The sequence below is a fragment of the Silurus aristotelis genome (genome assembly GCF_946808225.1).
Source record: "Silurus aristotelis genome assembly, chromosome: 8".
Taxonomy (NCBI): Eukaryota; Metazoa; Chordata; class Actinopteri; order Siluriformes; family Siluridae; genus Silurus; species Silurus aristotelis.
Window position 1 is genome coordinate 16912649 of NC_139581.1, and position 12401 is coordinate 16925049.

Sequence of the window (12401 nt, forward strand, 5' to 3'; positions counted from 1 at the left end):
CACACAAATACACACACGAGCAGACTGGAACCCAGGGGCTACAGATTTCACAGTATTACTTGGAAGCGCATCATGAGGCCCTAATCACTGAGAGACGTGTCAGAAAACAAACATTACAAACAGGAGGTGTGAATTGAAGCCACTCTGGTGAAACAAGCAGCCGATAACAAACAGTTAATGGAATTGATTAAGTGCTGTCAGATATCCTCACCTCACTGTTCTTCTGGGATACAGAAAAAAGGGGAAAGGGGAGAGACAGAGATTCACACTGTTAAAGCTTTAATAATAGAAAGTGCCAGGAGGAATGTGAGCAGGGAACAAGAACAACAATATGATTATGATGATGATAATACTGATGAAGATAATGATGAGGACAATAAAGATCATAATAGGATGTCGAAATAAGATTTGAAACGATTCCCTTTCTGGTGTATATACCTCAGGGAAATTAATTTGAATTTTCATTGTGTCATTGTCAGGACACTTGACAGGTTTCAATGACACAGCCATAAACAGCCAAATGCACCTTTGTTGTTAGATACTGCACATTATTTACTGCACATAACTGCACCTAGTTTAGGAAAAGCTGAAGAGGTTTTGACTGAGAATGTGTTGTAATGAAAAATTGAAAGAGACCACTGAGCTGATGTGTGTACTCACTGCTGTCTCATAGATGGGATTCTCAAAGGATGTCTCGCCTCTGATCTGGTCATACTGTGGTGATGCAGACATGGGTAATCGAAAAGTCTTTCCTTGCACCCTAAAAACAGAGCAAAAGCAAAGATTATATCTAGCACTCATCTACAGAAAAGTAAAATAACAAGAGCTGCTTCAAAAAAAGCTTTTAATCCACACATACCTTGAAAAATAGAAGTATATGGACATGACGATCAACATAATTATAGCTACAGGAATGAAGATAGCAAAGACCACATTGGCTCCCTCCATGCTGAAATCTGTTCTGGCAACTAGGTTGAAAGATTGAGCAAGTTAGTGTATTAATGCAGTGCAATTATGTACATAACAGTATAAGTATCTGGTCAGACATTTATAACAGAATCGCTTATCTAAAGTTGAAAGTTTCATGCTGTTTGTGCTATGATTGCCATAATAGATTTAATAAGTAGTGGCCATTGTTTCAAATATGAATTTGGCAGCATACACCATTTACCACAATAGTCATAATACATGATAATACGTAATGATGTGTCCACTGACACATGCAGATATACAGCACATTCTCTGTTATTAATGGAGAAATGTCATGTCAGGTAACAAGCGCAACCAGACACACTATATACAATTATTTTCATATTATTTGATTGAAAGACCCCACACAAATCTGTTTCTAAAAGGTTATCTTGTCAACCTATTTCAGGTTTATGGGAAAATAACTGACTGGAAGCATTGCCAAGTTGGCCACCAAGTAGACAGACTTTACTAGAAGGATTTGCATCCCGAATTGTCAGTGCGCCAGGTTAGACTAAAAAGTGTATGCTCCTCTCTAAAGATTAGAGGAATACAAATACATTGGGGCAAAGTACCAAAAATATATAGCTCTTGCTCTCCTATTGGCTCAGTGCCATGCAGAAGTTAAAGCCTGTTGACCTTTCTGCCACTGCACTCATCTCTGAGCTCATTCGTAGTGAAATTGGACAAAAAATAATGTGTTTGAAAGTGCTGTGGCAAATTGTGAAACCAGCCTAAGGCAGTGAAAGGCGACAGTACTTACCACCAAGCCTGCGCTCATTTACATACTCCAGTGCTGCTGCTGAAAGGAAATGATGGAATTGTTTGGCAAAGAAATTGAGAGGAATTTTATTGTATATAGAACTACTAACAATTCAAATTGCAAAACTATCCATCAGTGAAATAATAGTTTCACATACCTTTGCACACTGGAGGTGGGTGACTCCACTTCGATGGTCGATTCGGGACGCAGCGAATATTTGCCTCGCCAATAAGCTTATAACCACTACGACAGGAGAAGTGCAATATCTCTCCTGCTTGGTAGAACTGCTTCTCTGATACTTGGACACCAAATGCTGGGATTCCTGGATTCCTACAGGCTTCATTTGTATCTGCTGTTGAACAGAGAAGGAATACACACCCAACCTGAGTGCATGCCTATGCACAGTTTACATTTGTTCCTGAACTTTATCAATAATAAGTCTAGTTTTACAATATATAAGTTCTTTTTTGTAGACGGCACTGTGACACCAGCACAAATCTCAGTGACACCGGATACTGATAAAAATGAGATATACAACGGCAAACAAACACATTATACTGATAAATCATAGAAGGAACATTAAGGAATTTTAAGTAGCTCATCGCATACTGTGCATGTGGAGATTAAATCAAATAAAACTACCAAAAGGGGGTTCTGTTTTATAACACTAATGAGTTTAAATCGCACAATTTTCTCAGCTATGTTTGGAAGGTGCAAACAATCTTTTGTCAGTGTCTTCACAATCAGCAAACAAGTGGCATGCAATGTCATAAGATGTAAATCTGGGTTGTGACACAAAGTAGGAGGATTATAACTTCTAGTAATAAAGAGTAAGACCAGGATCCTCTATTTTCCTTTATTATCCTTTATTATCCTTTATTGTTCTAAAACACCATTGATTTCAACCTGCAGTTTTAACAGTGAACAGTCGGGTTCTGTCTGTTTTGTTATAGTTTGCAATAAATTAGTGCAATACATCACTGCATGGAGAGGGTTTATTGGAAAGTATTGAAAGTTTGATTTGCCTTTTGAAAGGGACATTTCACAGCTACATTCCCTTTGAAAAAAAAACCCTCTGGCCTTCTTCCACACTGGATATCTCCATCATCCCCGTGGCAATATCAGTTATATATCTCTGACTGCTTTACATGCAGTAAGCTCCTGCCATGTTCACAAAGCATCTGACACAAATGAAGGAAACCAACATCTTTTGTACACCTATAAAACCCAGTGTCCTGTATTTGAGAGAATACAATTTACAATTTTATGCACTCCCTATAAAACAGTGTTTACATGAACCATGAATATGTTCATTCTATTAACATGGTTTGTGATGAGTTAAGGTTGCAACATGATCAGAAAGGGCACCATAGTTTACTTTGATGTCTTACTAGTTTAAGGCAATCTTGTGCTTCTTTTTTGCTAACATCAGCAAAATCCTTTTGTAGTTTTATCAGGTAACCAAGTCGCTAATTGGAGATTAATTAAATAACTGATTGGTAGCGAGGATTTGTGACCCTAGAATTTGGTGGGCCTTAACCACATTCTGTGGCTTATACATTTTTTTTAGTTTGAGTATCTTGCATGGCTACTATAGGCTTTAAACTACTCACTTGTAAAGCTTCAGAAGTACCCTTCTAAAATAGATGACTGGTTTTAATTGTTGTTTTAAAGTTGCAAGGTTTTAGTAAAATTATTAACTTCATCTCAAAAAAGATCTGTACCTACCTAATCCAGCCAATAGGCATGGCAACACATTCTTCTTCTTTTTCATAACTTCTGAACAGGACAAAAACTAGGTGCACACAAATATCTGCATGCACCTCCACTCTTAAATCCTTCATTTTATTTTCCCAATCTTATCTTACAATGGAGATTTTTAAATAGAGATTCCCACACTGTCTGCATTTATACTTTGTTGAAAGAAATTATTTTGATGTACATAGTCTGGATCCTAGTAGATAGATTAGATTTGCTGACTGTTTGCTATAAAATGAGATATTGGCAGCTATCAGGTATTTTATGAAAAAAAATTACAATAGGCATAAAAAAACCACTCTGGCAGCTCTGTCCTGTCCACTGTTCACCCTTCACTGAAAGTGTTGATAGAATAGGGCCATAAATCCATCCTCAATGTGACTTTCTACCCCTTGTGACACTTGTTGTAGTTTACATTTCTGACCACTGCATCCAGGAATAACACAGTGGAGCACTTCCCCACTCAAAAAGGTCATTAGCATTTAATTGTAATTATATAATATATATAAAATATAGTTGACGTCTAAGTTTTCCAGTTCAACCACTTTACTCATAATAATCTCTAGTAGCTCTTGATGTAGTAGTTTGCATTGTTAGATAGCCAGTTTTGTTCCCCCATCTCTCATGTGGACACACAATAACCAAAACTTATGCATACAGCTACTAATGAAAATGTCACAGGGCAGTTCTGAAATATCAGTCTCTTAATGAAACAGCTGGACAAGCCTCTTACAGATTATAAATCATGCTTAGCTCTGAGGAATGAAAATATTACTCACGGAGGCATTTGGGTGGTTTCTCACTCCACTTGGGTCCAGTGGAATCATGGCTATAACAGGAAAGGAGACTGTTTCCAGACAGAGAATAACCCTTATTGCAGATGTACTGCACAGTCGAGCCCACAATCAGTCGAGGACCCGACATCGCCCTGCGGCTGTGCTCTACCATACCAGGGTCTGGGCATGACAGCACTGAGAAAACACACAAATACAAGATGGTTTGAAATAAAAGATGGAACTTCTATTCTTCATTCATTTATTCTTTTTGTAAGCTTTTTTTTCCCCTTGTCAAGGTCCCAGTGGATCTGCAGTCTATCACAGGTACACTGAGCACAAGGCAATTTGAACAAGTCTATTACACGCACACTCTTGTACACTTAGGCATTTTAGAGTAGGCAATTCTTTTACTAGCATGATTTTGTGAGGTGGGAAAAAAGTTTGAAGTTGTTTGGGAACATGTCTTTTTAGATTAGGGTGATAGTATAACATTAAGAGATTTTATGAGAGTGTTCATAATCCTATCAATTAGGATGATCAGCGAGACAATCACTGTCATCCTTTTGCCACACAAGCAACCACTGTATTACAGCCAGGAGACATTTATGGACCCTATCTTTCAACCATGCTCCCCATGAGTCTCTCTATGTGCCAGCATAGGTTACAAAGAAACTTGATAATGTTTTATGAGTTTTCACAATCATGATTCCCCCAAATGAAAGACTTAGTCTGACCAATAGGTGGCATCAAAGGACCACAACTGTGGGTAAAAACAAACAAAACCTTTCCACCAGGACAAATTATTTACATTTTAATTACATTTACTTTTATAAACATAAAAGCCTTTTTATTAAAAAAAAATAAATAAATTTGGGGTACCTCAAAACTACATCTTATACAACAGCTAATGAAGATTTACATTTATCCTCAATTATTTAAACCATGCTATTTTATCCATTTTAACTGTGATTTATTAAATATTTTTTAATCCTCCCATCAAATCCACCCTGTTTCTGATTAGTTCCATAGTCGGATAATGGTTTTGAATGTAATGGTATTGTGTTTTAACACTCCTGAGCTCTGGAAAATGGCCTCTGTGTTTATTCTGGCTACACTAGACTATTACTCAAGGTGCTTCTATAAGGACAAACTACAATTACTGAATATAACAAGAACATGCACACCTGGATTGTTCCCGTTCTGACACACCTTGATCTGCTTATGCAGTGGGGAAGGACAGTCATCACTGTAATAGAAGGAGTGCCTGTGTCCCCTAGTCTAGAACACTGCATAATAATAATAAACACACACACACACACACACACACACACACACACACACACACACACACACACACACACACACACACACACACACACACACACACACACACACACACACACACACACACACACACACACACACACTAGCCCAGCTGCAGCACACAAACCAATTTCTTTTCCTGGCAGGACAGCATCAGGTGACAGGATGCTGAGAGCTCTGCATCTCTCCCACTCCTGCTGCTGCTTCCTTTGTGCTTCCAGAGCAGGACAGAAAACAGTGAGCGCATGTGGAAAGGCTAGGACAAAAGCCTGAGGTGTTATTGCAGTCTGCATGTTGACTCACTGTGCAAGTCCACAAATGATGCAACATGGAATGGGCTGAAGTTCAGTATTAATGTTAGTGCACCATTGACATCTGGTACAACAAAAGACAAGATGTCCAGCCATCCTGAAATCATCATTCTTTGAAAACAAAAAGCAAGCCTGAAGGGGACCCCTGAGGATTACCTGAGGACAGTCACAGCCATTGCCTGCAAATGTCTGATGCATGTATAAGAGTGGCTGCTGTGAATTGGAACCACACCTTCAATCTAAATCTCACACAGCAGAAATGCTGTCATTATCCGTCATCCTCTTCAATCTCACTGTTGTAAAGTTCAATACAGCAAATAGAAACTAAATGACATTTAGTTGCTGGCCTGGTTCAAAAAAACTATTATGAACAATAGATTTACTATTCTAAATATATTAAAATCTCAATACGCTTTCAGTATCGGTCTCTTCAGCACTCCAGATTTTTGCATTTTCTCTGGATTTAAACCCCAAATTTTTATTTTACCACTAGTCTATTACCACATTAATATCAACACAAAGCCGATAACAAAACAGAATGAAGGAATAAATTGATTGTTCTAAATGTCCCTTGAGTATCATCTAACTGCTTGCCCATGCCCACATGAAAGTAAACCCTTCAGCTTGTGTAACTTTTTATTGTTCTGGAAAAATCTCTGAGAGCTTTTTTTAAAAAAAGCTCTAAATATTGAACCTCCTATTTGCATCTCTGTTGGTATCTATTAAAATGATCAGAATATTGCACATGTTTTTAGTTACATTAAATACTTTTTATGTAAGTGTGTATGATTTACCTCTTTCACAGGTAGGCAGGTCGCCACTCCATGTCAAGTCCCACTGGCACATAAGCATTTCAGTGCCTACCACCTCGAAGCCTGGGTAACACTGATAGGTCACAACTGTACCATGCACCAGCTCAGGGTGAGATGTAGTTTTCCAGCCATTAGTGATCTCAGGAAGCTCTGGACACGTGTCGTTACGAGGAACCTCTTCAAAAATGAAAAAGAGGAAGAGATTCATAATTATGCAGAACACTTTCCTCATTCAGGTACTGGACTGGCAGTGATGGTTTAAAGGGGAACCGAGAGGTAGGTGCCAGGTGATTTGCTAGTGCCCACTTTGATCATGGTGAAATTGGTGAGGGCATGTGGCTAATGAGTACAAACATGTCGTAATTGTTTGCGACGCTGCCAGGCCAAATGGCCAAATCCCATACACCTGCAAGAGCTGGCAGACATTTATTCACATGGGGTGTGATGCGACTGCAAAACTCTCTCTTCCAGTCCTCCTCTTTCTGTATTCTGCTTCCCACTCACTCCTTTTTTGCATGGAATTCATTATGTCTTATCAGATCTCATTTAATATTTTGGCACCAGTGAAAGCTGATGGAATAGTAGCCCATTCTCTATCCCAGGGGAAAAGGTGCTAGACTTAAAAGTCAGCTGTCTCTCTTTTTTTCTGCCTCACTCCGTAGTCCGCTCGGCTCTACACACTGTTCTGCAATAATAAATTGGTAAGGCTGAGTAGATGTAAAAGAGATCTGTTTCATCTAAAGCTCTAATCAACAGTATATATACTTTTTTTCCTCTTTTATTAGTGCATCCAATGACATTTTGAAACTTTCATTTCATTAACTGACTGCCACTGAGCAGTGCAATATGCAGGGTTTTTTTTTTTTCAAAATTAGTGCTGTATTTTATTACTGTTTAATATTATATATACAACATACTAAATAAATGTGAATACAAATAAAAAATACTTTAAATTGACAAAAAATATGAAGCAGGATATTTCACTCCATAATTATTTACTTTTTTCATAGGTACCGTCAAAACAATTGGATAAAATAAACATTGGGATTAATGTTTTTTTTTTTGCATTCAAACTAGAAAAACGACTTACCTTTTCTCTAACAAAAATCAATCTTGTGAGAACAAGATAATGACCTCAACACATTGGAATCAATACGGAAATGGATGCAAGACACAAAATCAATGCGTTGCAATGGCCATCTCGTCTGTAGATTTGTACCACACTAAACACATGTGGTATGAGTGGAAAAGAGTAGTTCATGTGTGCAAATATAAGAACATAAAGCACCTTCAAATAGTTGTGCATTAGAAAATGAGGCTCAGTGCAGTTGGAGTTTACACTGAATATTAATTATTTTTATTTTTATTTTATTATTAATTGCGGGGTGTGAGTAATTAGAAACCAGGAAAGGCTTCACTTCTTAATAAAATGTATATCTAAATATGTTTATAGTGCTATAAAACAAAATTTTATGGCGCTCAAAATCTCATTCATTGCACGTTATTCATTGTATATATCGATATATTTGCCGTATAGTGTGCAAGTAGTTCTGTAGTTGACTGTTGTAGCCAACAGATTTATCTGTGCTCTTACCAAAGAAGTGCACCACAAAGCCATTGTTGTAGCCGTAAACGTTGGTGGCAGGGTCAGACTGGAACTGGATGGTGACATCAGCCGTAGAGGTGTAGAGCTTGAAACGCGGCCGAGAGCCACTGTACTGGCCCAGGACCTTAGCAGTCAAGTCATCTCCATCATAGAATGTCAGCAGGTCATTCATTCCCATGTGGAGTCTGCAGGCAGACAAAATACATATTTAGTGAATCTCAGCTTTAGCCCAGCTTTTTGCACTATTTTTGGGGGGCTCTGTGGATTTGCTCTATCTCAGCTTAGAAGCTGTATATTATCCTCTTCGGCTTCAACTTCATCGCTTTTCTCTTTCATCCTCTAAGGTAAAAAGCCGCCTTATACTTTAACAATCCTCACTGCTCATATTAAATCTAATGGTAGGTAAGCTACTAAATTAATGTCATGCCAAACATTGTAAATAATAGAGTTAAATATTAATCATCTGGAAAGAACAGTTAAATGCAGTGCAGCAATACAAACACAAGCACTAGGAGAACTATATTCTGTGATCATATGTGTGGTGGTCTGGTGCTCTGATGTTTCTGTGAACATTTATTAAAACATCACCTTTACTTTAAGGAACCATTTTAACTTCAAATGTTTTATTTAAATAAGTTTGCCCAAAGATGTCTATACCTTTAAAATAATTTCCTAAAATTGCATTTTCCTCACATAATGACTGACTTTTTATGTTATTATATACTTACATACCACAGTTTTTGCATTTACATGTATCAAATGGCTTTTCAAAACGAATTACAACTGAGCAGAGGAGATGAGGTTTAAAGGCCTTGCTATGACAGCTTTGTGGTATTGGGGTTTGAGCTTAATTTGAATATTCGAATACTAGCTCTCTAAATAGTATGTGATGCTCCTATACCCCACAATCAAAGTGTAATCTTTAAATGCATTGTTTTCTTTCAAATCATTGTTTTTTCAAATCATAGAAATGAATTAATAGTACAACTGTATTAGTTGTTTAATTGTTTCCAAATCATATATAAATAAACCATTATATTCCAGAAAACACACTGATCAAGATTAGAGAACACTTTTAGATACCTCCCAGTTATTGGTGTCAATCTGGTACCTGTTGCTAATCTCCTTGATTATCTGTCAACCCCTATTTAACTGGCAGCCTAACTTCCAGTTTCTAAAGTGACTGAAAGCCTCCAGCAGCAGGTTGTCCAGATGAAGGCCAAAGGGATGACCCTATCAGCCATAGCAAGACAAGTTGGTTGTTCCAAATCTGTGATTTCAAGAATATTAAATCTTTACAACATCACAAACTCATTCAAGTCCGCCAAGAAGGCTGGTCGTCCACGGAAGACAAATACAAGAGAGGACAGGATACTGCGGAGGATCTAAATGAGCAATCGTTTCCACACTGCAGCTGGACTTGCTCATCAGTTCAGCGCTGAACAGGGTAAGGATCTGTCTCGTCATACAGTGTCTCAACGTTTAAGAGCATTTGGACTGAAAGCCCACTCTGCAGTGACCAAACCTCTCATTAGCAGAAAGAATTAAAAGACTAGACTAAACTTTGCTGAGGAGCATGTTGTGTGGACAGAGGAGAACTGGTCCAAAGTTCACTTCAGTGATGAAAGCAAGTTTAATTTATTTGGGTCCGATTGGAAACATTATGTTCGGCGACAAACTGGGGAAAGACTGAACCCAAAGTGTGTAAAGAAGTTAGTGAAAAGTGGAAGAGGAAGTGTCATGGTTTGGGGCATGTTTTCTGCAGCAGGAGTTGGGCCTCTTATACAGCTACATGGCAGAGTGAATGCAAATGTTTATCAGAACATCCTTCAACAACATATGGTTTCTTCCCTGCGTTCATCACCCATTCAGCCCGCAGTGTTTATGCAGGACAACGCTCCATGTCACACAGCAAAACGGGTAAAGCAGTTCCTTAAAACTGAAAACACTGAAATAATGACATGGCCTGCCCAGAGTCCTGATCTCAACCCAATAGAGAAAAATCCTTGGTGACAAAGTTATGGCCAAGAAACCCAATACAGTCACCGAACTGTGGAGAAGACTGGAAGAAGAGTGGACCAAAATCACACCAGAGCAGTGTGAGAGACTAGTGCTGTCCTGTGGCCGCAGATGTGCTGAAGTCATTCAGAGCAGAGGCCTGTACACTTCCTAATAATTGCTGACTGTTGTAACCTTCAGAAAATTTTGTTGTAATCTTTTTCCATGCTACAGTCATTGTTGTTCTCTCATATTGATCAGTGTGTTTCCTGCAAAATAATGTTTTTTTTTTAAATGCCTTAGTTATTTTGTAGAAAAGGTGTTCTGGTAGCATGGTATAGACAGGACAAAAACTCCTTCAACTGTTGAGCATTGAAGATGACATTATTTCAGAATTGTTTAATTGTTTATAAATTGTTCTCTAATTTTGATCGCCAGCGTAAATATCATGCTAAATAATTTCCAGCCTTCTTTTAAAAATTCTGCATATTATAAATATTTTTAATAAAAATTTACGTTTTATAAATATTATTAATATATTATTACTATAATAATAATAATAATAATAATAATAATATTAATAATTATTATTATTATTATAGGTAGAAGCATAAAAATATTTATATAGTATAATATTTTTTTTCTTTAATTCAGCACTTTGCTATATGTTGTCACAGAGCCTCTGTTTAATTCTCCCTGGAATGGGACAGAGAGCTAATAAATTGAAGGCAGAAGAGAGAGAGCTCTTAGTTTTACCCTTATGTACCAGCTCTGTCCTCCCTAATCTTTAGAAATAGCTGGAAAATCAATTTCTTCCAGCACACCAGCCACTGTTAGACCGTACTGTAACTCAGTTGTAGCAATCTCATGGGGAGAAGCAGCATGACAAAAGAGTGATTTCAGCTGTCACTTCCCCATGTTGCTTTAGTAAGACTTCAGCAGCTATGGAGACAGACTGGGTTCAATTACCTCAGCAATTATTCATGCTGTAGCAACTGAAAGGACTGTATTTGACGTTACAATTTCAAACGCCTTATCTAATATCCAACAGCGGCTTCCTGTCAATTTGGCTTAGAAGCTTAGGTTGGAAAAATTGAGTGAAGCACAATGAATAGTCCTGGGAACATATGACCTTCGGAACAAACTGAAATGCTGTAAAAAAAAAAAAAAAAAAAAAGTTGAAGACGTAACAAAAAAAATCTCTCTTTTGAGCATGAGAGATGACAACCTTGATAGATTAAATCGTTTGATCTATTGAAAATGACATGTTAGCTTTAATAATGCTACATACAATCCTTCTATGATGTAATATTCTTTATATATTCTTTTCAGATTTGTTTTTGCATTGTGTATAGAGTTAGATAGCACACCGCTGACTATGGCAGGCCCACAAAATAGAATGCGGTCCGACAGTGAGGTGACACACGCACTCAGGCTTGTTTCCTAATTAATCACAAGTAGCCGGTGATAGAACTCATTACACAGAAGAGAGAAATAATTAATCATCTTTGGTCTACCATAGCGGCAAACATAAAATCAGTGTTGCAGAATTGAGACAGGATGTTCGACGTGTGCAATAATCAAATGAAAACATATTTACAGGCGCATGCACACACATGCGCACACAATCACAATTCACATGAGATTTTCAATGCTGTTTCATTGCTGCATTCTGTACCATCTTGCTTTTTTCTGTTGTAACTCTAGGGCTCATTTTGCTGTACAGCCCCTTACCTGCTCTCACGACTATAACCCCCTCCCAAAAAAAACCCTGTTCCTGCTTATATTGGATTTGTTGAGATAAAGCGAAACAAGGGTTTGCGTAGCTGCGTGTTGTATCTGCCGAGAAAATCGATCATGTTTTCTATTTGCTAGGAGTAATTTCATTTTGTTTAATCAAAAAACAGGCTCAGCTTGACTTGGCCCACAGCACAGCTGCCACCTCACGCCTTCAGAATACATTAAACTTGCATGCAGGCTTAACAAAAAAAAAAAAAAAAAGAAAGAAAGACCCCTAAAGCATGACAAACACGGCCTGATATTTTCAGCCTGCATAGCTTGAAAATGCCAATTCAGCTTGCTGTG

General features: G+C 37.8%; 1 protein-coding gene and 1 long non-coding RNA gene across 15 annotated transcripts in view; one reads left to right on the top strand and one right to left on the bottom strand.

Annotated features, from left to right (window-relative positions):
• LOC310730356 overlaps positions 1 to 5135 on the top strand; it is a 6835-nt gene extending 1700 nt beyond the window's left edge. The window contains exons 2-3 of the long non-coding RNA XR_014534819.1: positions 644 to 2234; positions 2408 to 5135. This is a non-coding gene — a long non-coding RNA (uncharacterized lncRNA). The remainder of the gene's footprint in view (positions 1 to 643; positions 2235 to 2407) is intronic.
• Positions 1 to 12401, bottom strand: part of sez6b (seizure related 6 homolog b) — a 171855-nt gene that overhangs the window by 2734 nt on the left and 156720 nt on the right. For 6 of the 14 annotated variants that reach the window (XR_014534815.1, XR_014534816.1, XM_083549248.1 and 3 more), the window contains exons 10-16: positions 8307 to 8503; positions 6695 to 6889; positions 4270 to 4461; positions 1890 to 2084; positions 1733 to 1771; positions 860 to 968; positions 661 to 760 (exon numbers count right to left, since the gene is read on the bottom strand). Coding sequence is in view for 11 of the 14 variants with exons in the window: in XM_083549248.1 (XP_083405374.1) it covers positions 661 to 760; positions 860 to 968; positions 1733 to 1771; positions 1890 to 2084; positions 4270 to 4461; positions 6695 to 6889; positions 8307 to 8503 (1027 nt within the window). In the remaining 3 variants the exon portion in view is untranslated. Of the gene's footprint in view, positions 224 to 660; positions 761 to 859; positions 969 to 1732; positions 1772 to 1889; positions 2085 to 4269; positions 4462 to 6694; positions 6890 to 8306; positions 8504 to 12401 lie in introns of all 14 variants that reach the window. The other 8 variants (XM_083549249.1, XM_083549253.1, XM_083549252.1 and 5 more) reach the window with 5 other exon arrangements.